Consider the following 24,631-nt stretch of genomic DNA (forward strand, 5'->3'; position numbering starts at 1 on the left):
GACAACGGAAGGCGGTTCGGCCCAATATTAGGTGGAACCACGGGGATATTGCCCTCTGGTTACGGGCCAATCCTTTCCCGGGAGCGGGGGGGGGCAGCAGGCCAATCTGGTCAATCCAGCTCAGGGGGCAACGCAAAGCTCGAGCTGTGCTGGCAATACAATGAGGGGCAGTGTAAATTCGGTGCAGGTTGCAAGTTCAAGCACCTTTGTGCCCAATGCAATGGGGCGTCCCACGGGGCATCTAAATGCTTGCGCAAGGGAAAATGAGGTGGGGGTGGGGGTTTTAACGCCAGTCATGGGGGTAACGCCAGTGAAGCTGGAAAGGATAGTCAGGTTTCTAAATAGTTATCCGGACAGGGCCAGTGCGCAGTTGTTGTTTGATGGTTTTAATGTGGGTTTTTGTATCCCCTCCCCTCCTCACAGGGTCCCCTTTTCCATAAAAAATCTGAAGTCAGCTTACCAGCATCCTGACGTGGTTAGGGAGAAATTGGCAAAAGAGGTGGATTTGGGGCGCATGGCGGGGCCCTTTAGTTCTCTCCCCATCCCGGGTTTGGTCGTCTCCCCGCTGGGGGTTGTCCCGAAGAAGGAGGCGAACAAATACCGTTTGATTCACCATTTGTCTTATCCTAAGGGCTTGTCGGTTAATGACGGGATAGATCGGGATCTTTGCTCGGTCGTGTATACGTCATTCGACGCGGCGGTGCAGTGGGTGCGTTTCCATGGTAGGGGGGCGTTAATGTTCAAGACGGATGTCGAGGCGGCTTTTCGGCTGTTGCCGGTGCATGCGGATAGTCAGCGTTTACTGGGGTGTTTTTGGGGGGGGGGCGGTTTTTATTTGGATCAGTGTCTCCCCTTGGGTTGTTCCATTTCTTGTGCGTACTTTGAGGCGTTTAGCTCATTTTTGGAATGGGTGGTCAAATCTGTGGCGGGGGTGGATTCGATCATTCATTATTTCGATGATTTCTTGTGCGCAACGATCTTGGGGCCCGCCCGTTCCGTGAGTTGGTTCGGGACATAAAACACGATCTGTTGCACCTGTGGTCGTTGTACCCGAACTTGATGACGGTGTGGTCGGATATTGTGCCTAGAAAATCCTGGCGTTTGGCACGGTCGGTGGAGCGGATCAACAAAGCCAGGATAAAAGTTAACAGGGCGGTGTCTGCATTTGTTGCGCGGAATGGCGGCATATGTGTTCGGCACTGGGACTTGGAAGCTGGAGTTGGAGCGTATTGGAGTGTAGATGGTGTTCACCTGAATGATGTGGGAATGGATTTGTGGTGCTTGGGCTTGCAGGATGGCATTGGGAGGGCTATTTTGTTGTGGCGGGACTCTCAGGCTTGAGGGGGTCAAGGCCTGTTCGCTGTGGCTGGGGAGTCCTTGGAGTTAGACAAAAAATGTTAAAGCTGATGCTCTGTCGCGTAGTTTCATGGCCAGCCCCTCTCTTGAGGAGGATTCCGCTTGTATTTTGCCGCCAGGTATAATCATATCCTCTGTGGATTCAGACTTCGTCTCCGAAATTGCGGCTGATCAAGCTTCTGCTCCCGAGAACCTTCCTGAGAACAATCTATTTGTTCCCCTGCAATTCCGGCTAAGGTTGCTCAGGGAGAACCATGACTCCGCACTATCTGGCCATCCAGGCATCCTGGGTACCAAGCACCTCATTTCTAGAACCTATTGGTGGCCTGGGTTGCTTAAAGACGTTAAGGCCTACGTCGCCGCTTGTGAAATTTGTACTAGGTCCAAGACTCCCAGGTCCCGACCTGCGGGTTTACTATGTTCTTTGCCCATTCCCCATAGACCTTGGACCCATATCTCCATGGATTTTATCACCGATCTGCCTCCGTCCCAAGGCACGTCGGTGGTGTGAGTTGTAGGAGACCGCTTCAGTAAGATGTGCCACTTTGCACCCATCAAGAAACTACCCAATGCCAAGACGTTAGCTACCTTGTTTGTCAAACACATCCTGCGTCTCCATGGGGTTCCGGTCAATATTGTTTCTGACAGAGGGGTACAATTTGTTTCATTGTTTTGGAGAGGTTTCTGTAAGAAGCTGGAGATTGATCTGTCCTTTTCCTCGGCCTTCCATCCTGAAACTAATGGCCAAACTGAGAGGACTAATCAGTCTGTGGAACTATACTAAAGATGTTTTATCTCAAACTTTCAAGATGATTGGGTCTCCTTCATTCCCCTCGCCGAATTTTCCCTTAATAACCGGGTCAGTAGCTCGTCGGGGGTTTCCCCCTTCTTCTGTAATTTTGGGCTTAATCCACGGTTCTCCTCCGTTTCAACTGGTGGTTCCAACAATACCGAGGTAGATGTCGTTCATCGGGAACTGTGCACAGTCTGGGCCCAGGTTCAGAAGAACCTTGAGGCGTCCCAGATCATCAAAAATACTCAGGCAGATAAAAGACGTTCTACTAACCCTCTGCTTGTGGTCGGGGATCTGGTGTGGCTGTCTTCTAAAAATTTGCGCCTTAAAGTTCCGTCCAAGAAGTTTGCTCCCCGGTATATAGGGCCATACAAAATTATTGAGGTCCTCAACCCTTTCTCCTTCCGGCTGGAGTTACCCCCGTCTTTTCAGATACACAACGTGTTCCTTGCCTCCCTCTTGAAAAGCTACTCCCCGTCCTTGGCTACATCGAGGAAACCTCCGGTCCCTGTTCTCACTCCGGATGGGGTAGAATTCGAGGTAGCCAAGATTGTGGACAGCAGGATGGTCCAAGGCTCCCTCCAGTACCTGGTCCATTGGAGAGGATACGGGCCTGAGGAGAGGACTTGGGTACCCGCCCGGGATGTTCACGCCGGTATATTGCTCAGCAAGTTCCAATTTCGGTTCCCCAACAAGCCAGGCCCACCTAGGAAGGGTCCAGTGGCCCCTCATAAAAAGGGGGGTACTGTAAAGGGTTTGCCAGACACAGGTTCTGTGTCGACGCCCGGGGTTAATCAGCCTTCATCAGCTCCAAGGTCTGCTCGAGTGGCGCGATCTGTTACCACTCAGGCTGGCAGGCTGAGGAGAGGGAGAACCTATCAAAGCCTGGCCTGACGGTTCTATCTCCTGCCCTTGGTCTATTTTTACCCTCACTTGCAGCATGTTCCTTGCCTGTGATTGTCTGGTTTCCTGGCTCTGCGATTCTTGCTACTTACCTTATTGACCGCTGTTACTTATTGATCCTGGCTTGACTGACTATTCTCCTGCTCTGATTTGCTACTTCGTACTCTCCTGGTTTGTCTCGGCTCGTTCACCACTGCCTGTTGCGCACGGTGTTTCCGTGGGCAACTGCCCCTACCTCCCCCTTTTTCTTCTGTGTGCCCTTGTCTTGTGTTGTCTGTCTTGCACTTATTGAGCGTAGGGACCGTCGCCCAGTTGTACACCGTCACTTAGGACGGGCCGTGCAAATAGGCAGGGACTGAGTTTCGGGTAGATTAGGGCTCACCTGTCTGTCTCCCTACCCCGTTTCATTACACTATGACACCTGATAGCTCTGCTACTTGATAGGAGACAGCGGCTCAGCAGACAGTATCACATATAATATGCTTAGATACAACGGCTTAGCAGACAGTATCACACATGCTAGGCCCAATTAGAAGGTTAATTGTGAAAACATTTCTTATGGTGTTTTTCGATAAAGGTCACTTGAACTGGTATCATTTAAACAGTTAACCGATGAATGGCGCTGTTTATGTGGAATTTACCCTGCGGACTAATGTACCATATAATGTATTAAATTTTTTTTTTTAAAAACCTACATTTTGTGGGGTGAATTGAAAAAAAACCTGTAATTCCGCCACTTCTGTTTTGATTTTACAGTGTTCATCGGACGGCATGAATTGCATGATAACTTGATTCTGCGGGTCGCTACGATTATGTCGATACCAAATTTATATAGTTTTATTTTTTACAAAATAATTTGTTTTTGTGACGCTGCATTCGAAGATGAACTGCATAGCTTTTCAATGCAACAGCACTTCATAGGGCGGGAAGGGGTTAAAACCCACTCTCTGAAGCCCCCCTTCAAGATACATTTCAACTAATCTGGTCCCCATGGCAGAATCTGTCTTTCCATCTGGCACCTCCAGCAGACTCCTTTCAGTCTAGTTTGGTTTCTTTTACCTCAGAGTTCCTCTTTTTACCTTTTTTTAATTTCTTCTTTCCTTCTCCCCTTCTCCTCCTTCTCCCCCCTTTTTTTGAACTATTTCTAACAGGAGCTGTGCACGATTAGAAAAATATGTCTGCTTTCTTCCAAAAACAGCACCACACCTATCCACAGGTTGTATCTGGTATTGCAGGTTTGCTCCATTGAAGTGAATGGTAATGAGCTGTAGTACCACACACAACCTATGGACAGGTGTGGTGCTGGTTTTTGGAGAAAGCAGACAAGTTATCTCATCCTGGACAACCCTTTGTCATGGATAGTTATTGTGCGGAGATGCTCCCTGCATTATCCCTTTTCCTTTATGGCCGCTGATATGTTCTATTCAGCTTTATGGCCTCTGTGGTAAGTACACTGCCAGTCATTAAAGGGTTAACACTTCAGACCACTGTGGGTGACGTCACAATGTATGAGTTGTGCAGTGGTAATAAACTCCTGTAGTAATGATGATGAAGGTGCTGATGTCATAAATACAAATGTTTATGACATAAAGAAGATTCCATATTAGAAGGTTTTACTGCCACATTCAGCGCCATATTGGATGTGACTGAGGACCTTGAGCTTGACTTCCCCACCAATACCGACCTGATGTAATTTGGAGGTTCTAGCAGGGAAACCCTTCACCCCAGACCACTTCTTCATCACAGTGATGCCATCCTGTTAATACGGGTTGTCTGTAATAGAGGGGGGTTTCCAGCAGGAGATCCCCCTCTATTAGCCGGAGCGGAGACAGGTGCTACAAGGAGGCATCTGGAGGACCCGTCTCATCCGTGGATCGACCATTCATTTTAATGGGTGCCCAGGAAGAGAGACATCCGCCTAGCCAACCAGATCAGCCGATTTATGTGTTTTATGTCGTTCGTTCGTTCGTTCGTTCGTTCGTTCGTTCGTTCGTTCGTTCGTTCGTTCGTTCGTTCGTTCGTTCATTTGTAATGTCTTTCCTTGAAAATCTGAGAAAACGTACAAATTCTGTTACAAATTATATTTTGGCACCTTCTAAGCCCAGAGGAAGGGCAATCCTCCAGCCATGGTTTCCCTAGAGGTTTCCCCCACAGGGGGTTTTTCCTTTCCTGCGTGCTGGAGGGTGACTCTTCGTGAGTCGGAGGTTTGCCATTTTGGGTTTGGTCATATAATATAATAAAAGTTTTGACCATTTAACACCCAATTATAATGTTTTGTGTCTTATTTTGCATTCTTTGGTTTGGTGATTGGGATTCTGGGTCTATCACATATCACAAAATCATAAGGCCGGACATCTACTTCCCACACTGACATAGAATGGAGACAACAAGCGTTGCTGCACAATTAAGTGTACACATCCTTACATCAAGATATTGTATTACGGTCTGTAGCCTTTGGGGGAATATATTAACCTTTCTACAACAGTTTACTAGCGTAGAAAATTCACAAAATGCGCAAATGTTGACATTTTTGGGGGCAAAAAATGGCCGGGGCTTCGCAGAAATGGCCAACAATTTTACTATAATTTACGCCAGTAACTGATGTCAATTATAGCAGAAATCTATATGTATAATGCGGCCCAGATTTATCTCTGGGGGGCGTAACAAGGCAAATGTCCGTGCCAGACCCATACCTCCCCCCCAATCAGACTGTATGCCCCCCCCAATCAGACAATAAAATACATTTTAAAAATGTACTTTAAATGTACAGCAGGCCGCAGCACGTAGAAAGTACTGATGACAGGCCACACTGCAACTAAAAGATGCGACACATTTATTAAGAGTCATTCGCATGTTAATAAATGTGTTGCATCTTACTCCAGCAAACTGTTTAATAGGACTGGTGTATGAAACGCCAGTATTAAAGGGAATGCGTTGCTAGAAATAATGACAAATAGCTGCCCCCATACAGTTTAATGCCCCCTTAGCTACCTCTAGTACAAGTGCACACATATAAAGCGCCAGTGCCCATATAGATAGTGTCACACACAGTGCCCATGTAGATGGTGCCACCCCCCTCCCCCAGGGATTCCACTCCAGGAGGAGCCCCTGCCGTCACTGTCCATATATGGACAGTGACGTAATAGGAGCAGAATCCCTGTTCAGAGCGTCGGCCACGCTGTGGCCAGGGATTGCACTCCAGGAGGAGCCCTTGATGTAACTGTACGTATATGGACAGTGACATCAGGGGTTCCGCCTAGGAGCGGAATCCCCGGCCAGACCATCAGCAATGCAAAGGCAGTGGATTCCGCTCCATGAGTAGTCCCCGACGTCAATGTACATATATGGATAGTGAGATAAGGGGCTCCGCACTTAAAGTAGCGCTGTGCCCGGGAATTCCTCAGCGAGTGGTACTAATACAGAAGCAGGGAGCTGACGATCGCTTACATTAGCATTGGATTCAACTGTATCTGCATCCTGAGGACGCAGATACAGTTGACACCAAAACATACCACCGGCCGCTTGGGACAGCGTAACACCGCCCTGAATCCTGGACTGTCCCGCTGTATCCGGGACGGTTAGGAGGTATGCAGTAATTAGGACTATGCACATGCGCAGATTCCACAGTAAATTCTTGTTCATGAGCCTGCAAAAGAGTTGCTGCTCAGTTTGCCATTAGGGTGATGACTGACAGATAAGGCCTCATTCACATCTGCACTATTGTCTCTGGTAAAATCACGGAAAGCCAATGGAATCCACTAAAGTCAATGGGTTCTGTTGGCAGGTGGCGGTGTCCGTTGTGCGACTGAACCGTTGCTTCCGTTATTCCTTTGTTCTGCACCACTGACGGAGCAGAACAACGAAACACACCAACGCAGGTGTGAACAGGGCCTTAGAGAGATAACTGAATACAGCAGCTGGCCATAAACTGAAATACACTGCAGGTACAGAAGACAAATGGTAGACCAATTAGAAATGTGATTTATTTTGCACAATACATACAAGGCAATTTAAAAAATACAGTGCAAAGGTGTACATAGCCTTTACGCAATCAGGAGGCATATTTTCAGATTCTGCTGGACTTCTCCCATATACCGGCGTTTCAGGCATCCTATTGGTCCACGGTGTCCTCAATGCCCACCCCATTTACTTCTTGTTTAGCCACAATGCCCGCACGCCACAGCAAGCTGACAGTGCCCGCCCTAATGGTATATACAGGGGTGATGGAGATTTTATACCGAGATAATGGTGGGCTGGTACATACACGGATAATGGTGGTTATATATGGGGATGATGGCTGGTATATACAGGGATGATGAGAGTCCCTTATATAACCCCCATTTTCCCTGTATATTACCCCCAAAAGGAGAGATCAGCAGCACATCGCAGTTCAAAACTCATGGAAAACTATTTTATGTTTCACCCATCCCACCCATCGCTGGATGTGGGTATACTAGGACACATGACTAATATGATAATATTTTAATATAGAATTGTACATCCTAGTATAATAGCTAAAGAAAATTAACTTATGAGGCTTAGAGTTAGTTATATGTCAAAATTTTGATCTAAGGTATGCGCACCGTGACGGGCGGTAGTCATGTAGACTGAACGCTTCCATGATTTGAATACGCTGTGACGTGGCACATTGGGCCACGTGAACGTGGTATACAGGTTACATCAACACTTTCATGACGTATCTTGTGGTTCGCGCTTGGGCATTGGAGATGAAAAAGACTGGAAGTCAACATGGCGTTCTGGGCCGGATGAAGAAGAAAAGAGAACATGAATGACTCCAATCTGAGAAGATGTCACCTGTGAGTCACTGAATTTCACTGCACTGTATTCACTTACACTACCCTTCAAAAGTTTAGGGTCACCCAGACAATTTTGTGTTTTCCATGGAAACTCACACTTATATTTATCAAATGAGTTGCAAAATGACTAGAACTTATACAAGGTTAGAAATAATGATTTTTATTTGAAATAATAATTTTCTCCTTCAAACTTTGTTTTAGTCAAGGAATGCTCCATTTGCAGCAATTACAGCATTGCAGACCTTTGGCATTCTAGCTGTTAATTTGCTGAGGTAATCGGGAGAAATTTCACCCCATGCTTCCAGAAGCCCCTCCCACAAGTTGGATTGGCTTGATGGGCACTTCTTGCGTACCATACGGTCAAGCTGCTCCCACAACAGCTCTATGGGGTTGAGATCTGGTGACTGCGCTGGCCACTCCATTACAGATAGAATACCAGCTGCCTGCTTCTTCCCTAAATAGTTCTTGCATAATTTGGAGGTGTGCTTTGGGTCATTGTCCTGTTGTAGGATGAAATTGGCTCCAATCAAGCGCTGTCCACAGGGTATGGCATGGTGTTGCAAAATGGAGTGATAGCCTTCCTTATTCAAAATCCCTTTTACCTTGTACAAATCTCCCACTTTACCAGCACCAAAGCAACCCCAGACCATCACATTACATCCACCATGCTTGACAGATGGCGTCAGGCACTCTTCCAGCATCTTTTCAGTTGTTCTGCGTCTCACAAATGTTCTTCTGTGTGATCCAAACACCTCAAACTTCGATTCGTCTGTCCATAACACTTTTTTCCAATCTTCCTCTGTCCAATGTCTGTGTGCTTTTGCCCATATTAATCTTTTCCTTTTATTAGCCAGTCTCAGATATGGCTTTTTCTTTGCCACTCTGCCCTGAAGGCCAGCATCCCGGAGTCGCCTCTTCACTGTAGACGTTGACACTGGCGTTTTGCGGGTACTATTTAATGAAGCTGCCAGTTGAGGACCTGTGAGGCGTCTATTTCTCAAACTAGAGACTCTAATGTACTTGTCTTGTTGCTCAGTTGTGCAGCGGGGCCTCCCACTTCTCTATCTACTCTGGTTAGAGCCTATTTGTGCTGTCCTCTGAAGGGAGTAGTACACGCCGTTGTAGGAAATCTGCAGTTTCTTGGCAATTTCTCGCAAGGAATAGCGTTAATTTCTAAGAACAAGAATAGACTGTCGAGTTTCACATGAAAGCTCTATTTTTCTAGCCATTTGGAGAGTTTAATCGAACCCACAAATGTAATGCTCCAGATTCTCAACTAGCTCAAAGGAAGGTCAGTTTTATGGCTCCTCTAAACAGCAAAACTGTTTACAGCGGTGCTAACATAATTGCACAAGGGTTTTCAAGTGTTTTCTAATCATCCATTAGCCTTCTAACACAGTTAGCAAACACAATGTACCATTAGAACACTGGAGTGATGGTTGCTGGAAATGGGCCTCTATACACCTATGTAGATATTGCATTAAAAACCAGACGTTTACAGCTAGAATAGTCATTTACCACATTAACAATGGATAGAGTGTATTTCTGATTAATTTAATGTTATCTTCATTGAAAAAAAACTGCTTTTCTTTCAAAAATAAGGAAATTTCTAAGTGACCCTAAACTTTTGAACGGTAGTGTATATGGTCTGCAGAATGCCTGTGTAGGACTGATATCTGTCACTATATGGTGGGAATATTGGTCTTTGTTTTACTACACACGTTTTTAGTACACAATTAAGAGTGTTCACATTATTTCTATATAGTGGAAGTGTAGACCCCCAAGAATTATTTCCTTTGGTGGGTCCAAGGTACCTCAGTCAGACACTGAGTGTACACATCCTTGCATTAAAATATTGTATTACTGTCTGTAGCCTTAGAGGAGAATTTATTAATCTTGCTAAGCCGGTTATCTGTGTCACGGACACAGGGTTTGTGAACCCACTAGGCAGCTCCGCCGTAGCGGGGAGGCAGCTGACCAGGTCACAGTCTAAGCAGAAGTAAATGGCAGACAGTAATGCTTGGGTACCTGTAATAGTCCTGGCGGGGGCTGTGGCTTCAGCACGGATGGAGGCAGGTGCGGCAAGTGGCGCCAGACGTGGCGGGCAGTATTCGATGAAGCGGTAGACACTTGACGTGGCAGATGACACTTGACGTGGCAGATGACACTTGACGTGGCAGATGGCACTTGACGTGGCAGATGGCACTTGACGTGGCAGAAGACACTTGACGTGGCAGATGGCACTTGACGTGGCAGATGGCACTTGAACGCGGGTAGGCACAGGAACAATACGGAATACAGGAACGGTAACAGGGCACGGGTAACAGCTGGAACGGGAGACACTAAGGGACCATTTGCGAGACAGACTGGGAAAGACTAACAACGCTCAGGCAAGGATTAAAAGGCCAGGGGCCTTCTTATAGACCAGGAAATCGTGGCAGTTGATGGTGATGACGATTTCCTAATTGCGCGCGCTGGCCCTTTAAGGCCGGGGGCGAGCGTGCGCGCGCACCCTACGGGACCCAGCCGAATGGAGCGGAAGTGAGCGCTGGCATCTCCTAGGAGGTCGACGGAGGCCAGCGCTCACAGATCCATGGCTGCGGGCGTCGGGAGGTGAGTAAACACCGATGGCCCGCGGCCAGGGGCGCTACAGTATCCCCCCTCTTACGCCCCCTCTTCTTGGGGCCAGAGTGAGAGAGGAACTTTTTAATAAGAGTAGGGGCGCTGAGGTTCTCTTCTCTTGGTATCTGCCTTTCGCTTCATGCGATCGACCGCCAGCAAAATAGAGGACCGGGTCTGTTGCCAGATTTGCAGGAAGTCCCCATATGCAGAGTCAGCAGCGGGTACCTGAGATGAAGTTGATACAGGAAGAGGAACTCTGGGATGTTGACTGTACACGATGTGAAACGGAGTGGAAGTGGTGGACTCACTTGTGTGGTTGTTGTATGAAAACTCGGCCCATGGAAGGAGCTGTACCCAGTTATCGTGCTGTGAAGAGATGAAGTGGCGGAGATAATTTTCCATGATCTGGTTGATCCTCTCAACTTGTCCATTGGACTGGGGGTGATAGGCAGAGGAAAAGTCCAAACTCACATCCAGGAGTTTACAGAGGGCTCTCCAGAATTTAGAGGTAAACTGAACCCCCTGGTCAGACACAATGTGAAGAGGCAAGCCATGCAAGCGGAAGATGTGCTGAATGAAGAGACTTGCCAGTCGAGCAGAGGGTAGGCCGGTCAGCGGGATAAAATATGCCATCTTAGAGAACCGGTCCACCACCACCCAGATGGAGTTGCATCCTGCTGAGAGAGCAAGGTCCGTGACGAAGTCCATAGCGATGTGCTGCCAGGGGGCACTGGGTACAGGCAGGGGTTGAAGCAGGCCGGCAGGCTTGCTGTGAGTCACTTTGTTAGAGGCACACACCGTGCAATAAGAGACAAAGTCCAGAACATCCTTAGGTAGCGTGGGCCACCAGAAGTGACGAGTGATCAGGTCTTGGGTTTTACGGACACCGGCGTGCCCAGCTAGTTTAGAACTGTGTCCCCAGCAGAGAATTCTTTTTCTGTCTGCCAACCGAACAAAAGTTCTCCCCGGAGGGATATTTCTAAGCTGCAGAGGATTGGCGGTGACAACGCAGGACGGGTCTGTGATCGTCTGAAGGGACTCCACCGTGTCTACCGTCTCAAATGATCTGGACAGGGCATCGGCCCTCACATTCTTGTCAGCGGGACGGTAGTGGAGCAGAAATTGGAAACGGGTGAAGAACAGTGACCACCTGGCTTGACGAGGATTCAGTCTTTGAGCGGACTGAAGGTAAGTAAGATTCTTCTGGTCGGTGAAGATCAGGATGGGGTGAGTAGCGCCCTCCAGAAGATGTCTCCACTCCTCCAGGGCCAATTTGATAGCCAGTAACTCCCGATCTCCAATGGAATAATTGCGCTCAGCAGAGGAAAACAGTCTTGAGTAGTAGCCACATACTACTGCCTTTCCTTTGGAGCTCCTCTGGAACAGAAGTGCGCCTGCACCAACAGAGGAAGCGTCCACTTCCAGTGAGAACTGCCGAGACACGTCAGGGTGATGGAGGATCGAAGCTGAAGTGAAGGCTTTCTTGAGGCTAATGAATGCGGACTCTGCCTCTGGAGTCCATACCTTGGCGTTCACACCCTTCTTGGTAAGGGTAGAGATGGGGGCCGTCAGAGAAGAAAAGTTCGGAATAAACTGCCGGTAGAAATTGGCGAAACCCAGGAACCACTGTATGGCCCTTAGGCCTTGAGGACGTGGCCATTCCAGGACAGACTTTAACTTCTCAGGGTCCATCTTAAGGCCTTGATCCGAGATGACATAGCCCAGGAAGGGCAAAGACCTCTTTTCAAAGGTGCATTTCTCTAACTTGGCATACAAGCGATTCTCTCTTAGTCGCAGAAGAACTTGACGAACATGCCTCCGATTGGTCATCAGATCTGGGGAGAAGATTAGAATATCATCGAGATAAACTACAACACACATATAGAGGAGATCTCGGAAGATGTCATTACTCCTGAAATACTGCGGGAGCGTTACACAGTCCGAAGGGCATTACTAGGTATTCGTAGTGCCCATCGCGGGTGTTAAATGCCGTCTTCCATTCGTCACGCCGTCGAATCCGGATTAGATTATAGGCCCCCTGCAGATCTAGCGTGGAAAAAATTTTGGCTCCTCGTATGTGATCAAACAGCTCGGAAATGAGTGGCAACAGGTATTTGTTCTTGACCGTGATCTGATTGAGACCACGGTAGTCAATGCAGGGTCGGAGAGATCCATCTCTCTTTTTAGCGAAGAAGAATCCTGCCCCGGCCGGGGAGGAAGATTTCCGAATAAAACCCCTCTCCAAGTTCTCCTTGATATAGGCTGACATCGATAAAGTCTCTGGCAAGGAGAGAGGATATACTCGTCCACGGGGAAGAGAAGCATTGGGAACCAGTTCAATGGGACAGTCATAATTCCGATGTGGAGGCAACGTCTCAGCCTCTCGTTTGCAAAAGACATCCGCAAAACTGGCATACTGAGAAGGTAGATCAGAGAGTGACTGAGGCAGAGGGGGCACAACAGAACGGACTTGTGACAGGCAATGGCTATGGCATCTGGAACCCCATTGAAGAACTTCTCCAGAACTCCAGTCGAGTGTCGGGGTGTGTAGACGGAGCCATGGCAGACCCAGCAGGATAGGATTGATAGCCTTGGGTAGTACCAGGAAGGAGATCTGTTCTGAGTCAAGAGCTCCGACCCGTAATGTCAACGGCTCAGTGATGAGCATGATCGGATCAGGAAAGGGTAGACCATTCACAGAAGCAACTGCCAGGGGTCTCTCCAGACGGACTGTGGGTAGTTGAAACCGATCCACTAGATCCTGGTGGATAAAATTAGCAGCCACTCCAGAGTCAAGATAGGCGGTGGAAGGATGTGATGTCTGTCCGGTGACGATGGCCACAGGTATCGATAATTTGGAAGAGGTTTTAACGTTTGGAGACGTTCCACCTAGAGTTGCCTCTCCAACCAACCCTAGGTACTGGAGTTTGCCGGTTTCTGTGGGCATTGGCGCACAAAATTACCCTTGAGGCCGCAATACATGCAAAGTCCAGAGGAGCGTCTGCGCTGCTTCTCCTGTTCAGATAACCGGACTGTCTACCTGCATGGGTTCCTCAGGTAGCGCACTAGGAGTGGACAATAGTGGTCTCTGGGCAGGGGGTGCTGGTCTGTGGGCCCGGCTCTCCTAACGAACCTCTTGAGAGCGCTCCCAGATTCTCATATCAACCCGGGTGGCTAACAGGATAAGGGCATCCAAGGTAGAAGGAAGGTCGCGGGCTGCCCGTTCGTCCTTGATGTGAGAGGACAGTCCCTGCCAGAAGGTCGCCACCAGTGCCTCATTATTCCATGCCAGCTCGGCTGCTAGGGTACGGAAGGAGATCGCATACTCCCCTACTGTGGAGCCTTCTTGCTTGAGGGTCAACAGAGTGGCTGCGGCAGAGGATGTTCGACCCGGCTCCTCGAACACGGTACGAAAGGACTGCAGGAACAAGGCTAGGTCCGAGGATACAGGTCCCTGTTGCTCCAAGATTGGGTTCGCCCATGCGAGGGCCTTGCCAGCGAGGAGGGAGATAATGAACGCTACTTTAGCCTCCTCGGAGGGGAAGAGATGAGGCCGTAGCCTAAAATGCACCGTGCATTGATTAAGAAATCCTCTGCATGCTCTGGGGTCACCGTCGTAGCGAGGAGGAAGAGGCAGAGGAACTGAGGAACCGGAACAAACAGGGGGAGCAACAGGCAGTGGCAACAGCCTCTGGAGGAAGAACCGGGGGTGGAACAGCGAGTAGATCCAGGCGGACCAGAATAGAATTCACCGCCTCAAGGAGTTGATCCTGACGAGTGCGTAGGTCATGCATCTCTGTCTGAATCTTCTGTACTGGGGTCTTGGGCTGACCAGCGGGTTCCATGGCCTGAGCGTACTGTCACGGACACTGGGTTTGTGGACCCACTAGGCCGCTCCGCCGTAGCGGGGAGGCAGCTGACCAGGTCACAGTCTATGTGAAAGTAAGATGGCAGACAGTAATGCTTAGGTACCTGAAATAGTCCGGGCGGTGGCTGTGGCTTCAGCACGGATGGAGGCAGGTGCGGAAAGTGGCGCCAGACGTGGCGGGCAGTATCCGATGAGCAGATGGCACTTGACGCGGCAGAAGACACTTGACGTGGCAGATGGCACTTGACGTGGCAGATGCCACTTGACATGGCAGTTGGCACTTGACGTGGCAGATGACACTTGAACACGGGTAGGCACAGGAACAATGCGGAATACAGGAATGGTAACAGGGCATGGGTAACAGCGGGAACGGGAGACACTAAGGGACCATTTGCGAGACAGACTGGGAAAGACTAACAACGCTCAGGCAAAGATCAGAAGGGCTGGGGCATTCTTATAGAGCAGGAAGTCATGTGGGTTAATGATCATTGTTTTCATCCATGGCTGCGGGCGTCGGGGGGTGAGTGAACCCGACGGCCCGCGGCCATGGGCGCTACACCAGGTCAACACCTTGAACTCTTTGTCATGTTCCTCACATCAGTCCTGAACAATTTTTGCAGTGTGGCGGGGGCATTATCCTGCTGTAAGACAGCACTGGCATTAGAGAATACCTTTACCATGAAGAGGTGGATTTGTCTGTAGCAATGTTTAGGTAGGTGGTCTGTGTCAAAAAACAGTATGGGAATATCAAAATAACCACCATAAGTTCCCCATAGAAAATTGTGCCATAATCTGTCAAATCAGATGAAATTCTAGTGTTGGGTCCCAGTGACTCCAACTGAGGGGCTTGCATTTAAAAAAAAAAAAAATCATTATTAGTTTTTAGCATTGGATAAAGCAAAGGAGAAACAACAGGAACCTCTCACAGGAACCTCTCAGAGAGCGGCGCTGTGCTCCGTATACTGCAGGAGCAGTAGTACAGCGAGTACATAGTGTACAGCGGGGCCGATCACATGACGAAGAGTCGTGTCGTCACCAAATAAGACTGTACAACTAGACTTCCGGTTCCTCATCAGCGCTATACAAATCTATGAAAATCTCAGAAACAGCACCAAGGCGGACGGGAATGTATATTAGCGAGTTTACTCACATGTAGCATCTATGGCCGCGGGCCGTCGGTTCCACTCACCTCCTGACGCCCACAGCCATGGATCTGTGAGCGCTGGTCCCCATCTCACTTCCGCTCCGGTCCGCCAGGGTGACGAATGGAAGATGGCATTTAACACCCGTCACGGGCACTATGAATACGTAGTGATGCCCTTCGGACTGTGTAACGCTCCTGCAGTGTTTCAGGAACTCGTTAATGATATCTTACGAGATCTCTATAGCTGTGTTGTTGTTTATCTCGATGATATTTTGATTTTCTCCCCAGATCCGACGACTCATCGCAGGCATGTCCGTCAAGTTCTACTACGATTAAGGGAGAATCATTTATACGCCAAGCTGGAGAAGTGCGTCTTTGAGAGGAGTTCTCTGCACTTCCTGGGCTACATCATATCGGATCAAGGTCTCAAGATGGATCCTGAGAAAGTGAGAGCTGTCCTGGAGTGGCCACGTCCTCAAGGTCTGAGGTCCATACAGCGTTTCCTGGGATTTGCCAATTTCTACCGGCAGTTTATCCCAAACATCTCATCACTGACATCTCCTATTTCCACCCTTACCAAGAACGGTGTGAACGCCAATGTGTGGACCCCAGAGGCAGAGTCCACATTTTTTAGTCTCAAAAAAGCCTTTACTTCTGCCTCGATCCTCTATCATCCTGACGTATATATACAGTTTTCTTTGGAGGTGGACGCCTCTTATGTTGGTGCAGGCGCACTTCTGTTCCAGAGGAGCCCCAAAGGAAAGGCAGTAGTATGTGGCTACTACTCAAGACTTTTTTTCTTCTGCAGAGCGCATTTACTCTGTTGGGGATCAGGAGCTACTGGCCATCAAATTGGCTCTGGAGAAGTAGAGCCATCTGCTGGAGGGCGCAGCTCACCCCATCCTAATCTACACCGACCACATGAACCTCACCTACCTTCAGTCCGCTCAACGACTAAATCCCTGTCACGCAGAGTGGCCGCTGACAGGAATGTGAGGGCCGATGCCCTGTCCAGGTCATTTGAAACGGATGACACGGTGGAGTCTCTTCAAACTATCATAGACCTGTCCTGCATTATCACTGCCAATCCTTTGCAGGTTAGAGACATCCCTCCGGGGAGGACTTTTGTTTGATTAGCAGGCAGGAGAAGAATTCTCCGATGGGGACACAGTTCTAAACTGGCTGGGCACCCTGGTGTTCGTAAAACCCGAGACCTGATTGCTCGTCACTTTTGGTGGCCCACGCTGCCCAAGGATGTTGTCGACTTTGTCTCTTCTTTCACGGTGTGTGCTTCTAACAAGGTTACTAACTCCAAGCCTGCCGGCCTCCATCAACCTGTGCCTATACCCAATGCCACCTTGCAGCACATTGTGATGGACTTTGTCACTGACCTTCCTCCCTCAGCAGGATGCAACACTGTCTGGGTGGTGGTGGACCGGTTCTCGAAGATGGCACATTTTATCCCGCTGACCGGCCTACCTTCTGTTCCCCGAATGGCGAATCTCTTCATCCAGCACATCTACCGCTTGCATGGCTTGCCCTTCACATTGTGTCCGATCGGGGGTTTCAGTTTACCTCGAGGTTCTGGAGGGCTCTCTGTAAACTCCTGGATGTGATATTGGACTTTTCCACAGCCTATCATCCCCAGTCCAATGGGAAAGTCGAGAGGATCAACCAGATCATGGAGAATTATCTCCGTCACTTCATTTCCTTACAGCATGATAACTGGGTACAGCTTCTTCCATGGGCCGAGTTCTCGTACAACAACCACACAAGCGAGTCCACCACTTCAACTCCGTTTTACATTGTATACGGTCAACATCCTAGAGTCCCTCTTCCAGTGTCTACTACTTCTCAGGTACCCGCTGCTGACTCTGTATTTGGGGACTTCCCGTAAATCTGGCAACAGACCCAGGTATGAAGCGAAAAGCGGATACAAGAAGAGAGCTGCCGCAGTATCTTCCAGGTACCAAAGTCTGGCTGTCCTCATGGAACATTCGTTTGAGGGTGCCTTCATACAAGTTTGCTCCCAGGTTTCTCGGTCCTTTTGAGATTCGGCAACAGATTAACCCTGTCTCCTATAAACTGCGGCTGCCTCCTACCATCAGAATCCCCAACTCCTTTCATGTGTCCCTCCTGAAACCAGTGGTCCTGAACTGCTACAGCAAGACTTCCTGTTCCACAACTGCTCCCAGCGGTTCTTCTGATGTGTTCGAGGTGAGGGAGATCCTGGACTGCAAGAGGGTAGGAGGAAGGACTTTCTATTTGGTGGACTAGAGAGGGTTTGGTCCTGAGGAGAGGTCCTGGGAGCCGGAGGAGAACCTTGATGGCTCTGCTCTTGTTAAGAAGTTCCTCTCTCGCTCTAGTCCCAAGAAGAGGGGGCGTAAGAGGGGGGGATACTGTAGCGTCCAGGGCCATCGGGTCCACTCACCTGACGCCCGCAGCCATGGATCTGTGAGCGCTGGTTCCCATCTCCTTCCCAGGAGACGCCAGCGCTCACTTCTGGTACGATCTGCTCTGTCCCGTAGGGTGCGCGCGCACGCTCGTGCCCGCTCTTAAAGGGCCAGCGCACGCACATGTAGGAAATCACCATCATCAACACACATGATTTCCTGGACTATAAGAAGGGCCCAACCCATCTGATCCTTGCCTGAGCATTGTTAGTATACCCCAAGTCTGTCTTTCAAATGGTCCCTTACTGTTTCCCGTTCCAGTTGTTCCCGTGCCCTGTTACCCGTTCCTGTATCCCGTACTGTCTTCTTGTTCCTGTGCCTACTAGTTGGAGTCGTGTCTACTGCACCTGTGTCATCCGCCACGTCCTGTGTTAAATACCTCCATCCGTGCCAGAGCTGCGGCCACTGTCTGGACTATCCGGTTACCCTTGTGCGGGACTATGTATTTCTGGGGTTCCCTGTTGTTTGGCCAGCTGCCTCGCTGCTATGGCGGTGCGGCCTGGTGGGTCCACATACCCACAAACCGTGACATCACATAATGCAGTGAGAACACTGCTAATAACTTTTAGTCCCCGCATAACCCCTTTAAGATGCATTGTGTACAAGCAGTGAATCCACCGCACCTGGCCACGTTTTAACCTCCTTATTCTCTCTCCTCCTCTTGTAGGTGTTGGTCCTGAGCCTGGTACTTGGAACCACCATGATTTTCTTAGTGACCCGTATCTACTAATGTCTGGGGACTGGTACGTCATTCTATTTTATCCTAATACTAGATGTATACTGTGATAATACATCACCTGTAGTGTTACTGTCAAATCTTCCCCCTGTACATGGACATAACTATAGCCCTAGTAGCCATAGAAGCTGCTATGGGGCTCTGATGCTGAGGGGGGCACCTTTGGTTGCCAAAACTTCATTAGTTTTTGTAAGGGAAGATCTGCTTTATAGCAGCATAACCCTTCAATGCTGCCTAGCCCCTTCCACGACAACCAACGTGTATATATACGGTGTAGGCCAGGAGGGAAGTATGGAGTGGTGTCACTGACTGAGGTCACTCCATAATTTGCTGGTGTTGGTTGTATGTTACAACTGAAAGTTCACTGCGACGAGCGAAATCGTAGATTACTACGATCCCACTCGTTTAACCCCTTAGATGCTGAGGTCAATAGTAACTGCGGTAACTAAGCCATTAGAAAGATGGGGGTGGCCATCTCTGACAGCCCATTGCCCCCCTGCGATTGCGGGGTGCCGATGGTTGTCATTGCAGCTTGGAGGACTAATGTAGGCCCTCAGGTCTGCCATCTTTGCACCCCTGGCAAGGCTTAATAAGAGCAGGTAAAGAACACGATATACTGCAATACATTAGTATTGCAGTATATCATGCAAGCGATCCAATGATTGCTGGTTTAAGTCCCCTAGAGGGCAAGTAAAGAAAGTAAAATACAGTTAAATTAAGTTTATATATATATATATATATATATATATATATATATATATATTTATATATAAAGTTAAAATATTTAAAGTTTAAAAAAAAGCAATGTAAAAAAAGTAAATTAACATAACTTGTATTGCCACGTCCGTAAAAGTCAGAGATATAACAGTATAACATTATTTAACCCACATGGTGAATGCATTAAAACAAACAAAAAATGTCAAGGGCAGAATCACTGTTTTTTGGTCATCTCATCTCCCACAAACAATGGAATAAAAGATGATCAAAAAGTCTCATGAACCAATAAAAACGACAGCTCGTGCCACAAAAAAACAAGCCCTCACACGGCTGCAGCGACGGAAAGAAAACAAAACGTATGGCTCTCAGATAATGGCGAAACAAAACCGCGCGGTGATCTCCATAAAAACTAAACCCAAAAAACAATGGAGAAATCTGCTTTTTTCCTATTTCACCCCACAAAGAAAGTTCTTTCAGTTTCCCATTTCATTAGTACAATAAATGGTGCCATGAAAAACTACAACTCGTCCTGCAAAAATCAAGCCCTCATATGGATATATCAACAGAAAAATAAAAAAGTTGTGGCTTTTGGAAGGTGAGGAGGAAAGAACAAAAATAAAAAAATTCAAAATGGCTGCGGCAGGAAGTGGTTAAGGTCTGATCCCCACAATTGTATTATGGCTCATTGCAGGAGGTGTATATTTAGGGCTTACTAACGGGATAGTATCTTGGCATTTGAGATCAGAAAAATAAAGTAATGGGGGCTCATTTTTTACTTTGCTAGAGCACGCCCTATGTATCTGCCTCTCACATATCCGTCTCATTTATATGCGAAGTTCTGCGGCATTTTCTATCACTATGTAGTTGGCTTTGTGAAATTTTATTTTTGTGCTGATTTGGGTTGAAAGCTAAAATTAAAAAGTTATTTTCAGTCAGTTGGTTTGGTGTAAATGTCTGTCACAATACGGCCCTCATCCAGTGTCATTTGTACATCCAGATAGTGCAGCTTAATGTCGCTGATTGTGACCCCCAGCGATCAGATTTAATCTGTGATGGAACTTGAGAAGTGTTGAATTCCCCTGCAGCGCCACTACAGGAGAAACTAAGCATTACACAGTGAAATCAATAAGAGACTTGTCCTTTCTTAACTTATAATTCCCCAATAGGGTATTTACAATGGGTTTCTTATACCAGACAACCTCTTTAGGTTATAAAGGATTCTTATTTACTCCAGAACCATCTAGTTTTAGAAAAATAAAGTTACATTTCCACCTCTCCATTGTGGTAATCTGTTACTAAGACTTTTACTTAGATGAATTGTGTGCTACAACATTTACTAAACAATTATAGAGAAACATTTACTAAACAAATATTAGAGATTTTCAGCTGCAATATGTAAATATAAAAAAATGTAATATATATTCATTTATTTATTTGGAGGCTTTCCTGCAGTGATTGGTATAATGCAGAGCAGGGGACCGTTTATGACATACCGTAAGCATTATGACATCACTGCAGGCAGTGATGTCATCAGAACAATGGAGGGTGTGGCATCTATAGCAGTGACATCACAATGGCGTGAAGTTCTAAGTACCCCAAGCGCGGTCACATCAGTGCCATATCTCGAGTTGATGCTGATGCTGAAACTTCACTTGGTTTTTCAAAGAGCGAATTTGTGCTACAAAGCGACTACTACATCATCTGTTCAGAGCACTTAAACACCAGTGCAACTTCTGAACATCGTGGTAGATTCCCTCTTATTTGAGGAATCCCGTTTTTCCATTGTTCCTGAATTTAAACATCAAGCCGCCTGCTACAAGGAACAATGAGTTACAGAGAACTCTTGCAGCTTGCAATAGACGAAAGTTCCCGGATAAATCAAGGTAAGTGGAACTTGTTATATCAGATACATTTAGGCTAGTTTCACACAAACGTGTCCGTTTTGCGTCCGCAAAAAATGCACCATTTTTCAGTTGCAAAAAGGGATGATTATTGGCTTTCGGACCAAGGGCGGCAGTATTTCTGAAACAGCGCAGTTTGTGAACTGTTCGCGTGCTGCTGTGGTGACAGTGTATCGTGAGTGGACAAATGGCACCATTGGGAATAACGGACATGGAAACTGCAGAGCACCACGTGCCATGTATTTGAGAGGTGAACGTTGGCTACCAGACGTGTGTCTAATACAACAGTTCAGCGAACCCGACTGCGTATGGGGCTCCGAACCCGACGGATGGTCACTGCTCCTATGTAACAAAGGTGCATCAGAGAAAATGGCTTCAATTTGCACGGCAGTATTGGTCTCAGAGCACCGATGATTGGCAAAGGGTTGTCTTCTCCCATAAATCACGTTTTCTGCTTCATCGAAAGGATGGACTTTACAACCATTGCTGGAAAAAGCTGGCGGCGACGTCAGCGTCTGGGGTATTTTTCCATGGTATTCTCTGGGCCACTCATCTTTATGGAAGGCTCTGAACCGATTTAGATATGAATCCATCGTTACAGATCACATCCACCATACATGCTGATTGTCTTCCCTGGAGCAAATGGAAACTTAAAGCAAGACAATGCGACATGACACACGACTATAAATGCCCGACAGTGGTTGGAAGAGCACGACCAAGACTTCCAAGTACTTCCCTGGCCCCCTATTTCTCCAGACTTGAACCCAATTGAGCATCTGTGGGACCACGCCAATCGTGTTGTTCGCTTTATGGATCCTCCCCCACGCACCCTCCAGTAAATGTGGGATGTATGGAGTCAGCGAGGCTCCACATATGAGACCACTGACCAGCACCTTATTGAGTCACTCCCAGCCCGTCTACTGCTGTCCGTGCTGCACACGCCGGTTACTCTGGATATTAGTAGTAGTTATAATAATGTGACTCGACTGTGTATATATTCATAGTATCAAAACGGTTGTCCAAGATTAGAAAAACATGGGAGCTTTCCTCTAGAAAGAAGGCCACGCGAGTCCATAGGAAATGTCTGGTATTGATCTTTTTTCACATTTTTTCTGTACATAATTAATATATGTTATACACATTGTTTCACATCTAGGCATTGCTGATGGAAGATTAAGATCTGGACATAGAAGGCGTCAGAGTGTGGAGCAGGATGAAGACCATGACAATGTCCCCGACAGGAGACGAAGACGTGGTCAAGTTCCACCGCGCCGTAGGTTGCAGCAAGAAGGAGCGGACAGAAGCCGGTCCCCATTACGACATGAGCCAATAGAACAGTCTGAAACGACAAGTGGCCGTCGTATTAATAGTGAGACCGAGCTCAGAATTCCTGGAGAATCCCAGCCTGGGTCTACTCCATCAACTACTCAGGAGAGATCCGAAAGGCTGGAGGAACCAACACAAGACCCCAGCACCAGTGAGCCGCTACCAAACCTGCAGCCGTCCAGAGAAGGAAGCAGATCTCCTCAGCAAACATCTAACAGGCTGGTGGAGCCAACACCAAGCACCAGTCAGCTGCTTCCCAACCAACAGTCGACAACAGAGACCACAGACAGCAGACCTGTGCAGAGAAGACAACGTCGGCGAGGCAGGAGAGGCAGGCAGATTGATAGACTCCCATCTCGAACCTTTACTGAAAACGAAGACATCCAGTCCTGCACTATATGCCTAGAGGACTATGAGATTGGAGAGCAAGTCACCGTTCTGCCATGTTCTCACATATTCCATCTGCCTTGTATTGCACATTGGATCCCGACAAATCCATGCTGTCCCTTGTGCCGCGTCCATGCCTTTCAAAGAAAGAGGAGGAGATAAGTACCAACAGCTGTGGTACAGAAGAAACACCAGCAGTACAGGTATGATCACTGACATCTATAGTATTTTTGTGAAATCATGGCTGGAGCTTCGGCACCAGTATATTGCTGAGTGATTATCGTCTGGTCTGATTATTTTTTGTTTTGTCTACAGTACCACCTAGTCTTCTTCATCATCTTCACCTTGGACGCCAGAATCTCAATCTGCACAGAGACCTAATAATAAAAGATCCCTGATGCCGTTTCCCAGAATCCATTTATGTGATACTGGAATTTCCCTTCGGGGATTAATAAAGTTATCTTATCTTATTTTATGCCTGGGACTCCCTTCTATCTTGGATATTTCATATTCCATCTCGGTTGGATTGGCGTTTCGACTACTACTACATTTTGGCCTAAGACTTACATTACGCCTTAAAACTGGTGAGAATGGTGGCGTTCCCATGTTTACATAGGAGCAATGTAGGCCCCAAGATTACAATATTTAGGGTGATTGATATATATTGTAAAAATAAAAAGCACAGAAAAATTACTCTTTTTTTAGGGTATGTTCACAAAAGAAGTGCAAGTCACTTCTTGGGCCACTTTTGGAGCCGTTTTTCCTAGACAATATTGAAAACAGCTCCAAAAACGGCCGTAAATAAACGCTGAAAACCTTGAAAACAGCTCTGTATTTTCAGATATTTTTGAGTTTGCGTGTGAACATACCCTAATTTCCATCAATGTACAAATGAATAGAAATGAATTACTAACATATACACCATCCAGACATAACATTAAAACCACCTGCCTTGTGTAGTCCTCCTCGTGCTGCCATAATAGCTCTGACCCTTTGGGACATGGATTTCAGAAGATCTTTAAAAGTGTCCTGTGGTATCTGGCACCAAGACGTTAGCAGATCCTTTAACCCCTTCCTGCTCCTTGACGTTCTATTCCATCATGTTATGGCAACAGGAGGCCTAACAATGGCCTCCGGGTTTGTCATCTACGGAAGCCTAGTTTGTCCTGCCTTAGGTTTGCTGTCAGTGAGTAACTGACAGCACTTTTACACTGCACTACGCATGTAGTGCAGTGTATTAGAATAGCGATCAGGGATTCCTGACTTCAAGTCACCTAGATAGACAAAAAAAAAACAGTTGTATAAAAAACCTTTTTTCAATATTAAGTCCTTTATTTAAAAAAACAAATTGTTAATTAATAACTATTTTGTGTGGTATAACCATCTGCCTTACACCACATTTTCTGTAATTTTTTCTGTTTTTCACTGAATGTATCAACCAAATTTTACCACTAACATAAAGTTCAATGTGTCACCAGAAAACAGTCTCAGAATCACTTGGATAAATAAAGGCATTCCAAAGTTATTACCACATAAAGTGACACATGTCAGATTAGACAAATGGGCTCTGAGCCTTAAAGGGAATGTGTTGCCAGCAAAACATGTATT

The 24,631-nt window shown here is 47.3% G+C and overlaps 1 protein-coding gene across 3 annotated transcripts in view; it reads left to right on the forward strand.

Moving 5' to 3' along the window:
- Positions 1-23,428, forward strand: part of LOC142698140 (uncharacterized) — a 226,387-nt gene extending 202,959 nt beyond the window's left edge. For 2 of the 3 annotated variants that reach the window (XR_012865705.1, XR_012865704.1), the window contains 3 exons: positions 18,624-18,699; positions 22,467-23,226; positions 23,339-23,428. Coding sequence is in view for 1 of the 3 variants with exons in the window: in XM_075847809.1 (XP_075703924.1) it covers positions 21,235-21,292; positions 22,467-23,185 (777 nt within the window). In the remaining 2 variants the exon portion in view is untranslated. Of the gene's footprint in view, positions 1-18,623; positions 18,700-20,985; positions 21,293-22,466; positions 23,227-23,338 lie in introns of those variants that run through there. The other variant, XM_075847809.1, reaches the window with a different exon arrangement.
- The last annotated feature ends 1,203 nt before the right edge of the window (positions 23,429-24,631 follow it).

Source organism: Rhinoderma darwinii, assembly GCF_050947455.1.
Source record: "Rhinoderma darwinii isolate aRhiDar2 chromosome 12 unlocalized genomic scaffold, aRhiDar2.hap1 SUPER_12_unloc_2, whole genome shotgun sequence".
Classification (NCBI taxonomy): domain Eukaryota; kingdom Metazoa; phylum Chordata; class Amphibia; order Anura; family Rhinodermatidae; genus Rhinoderma; species Rhinoderma darwinii.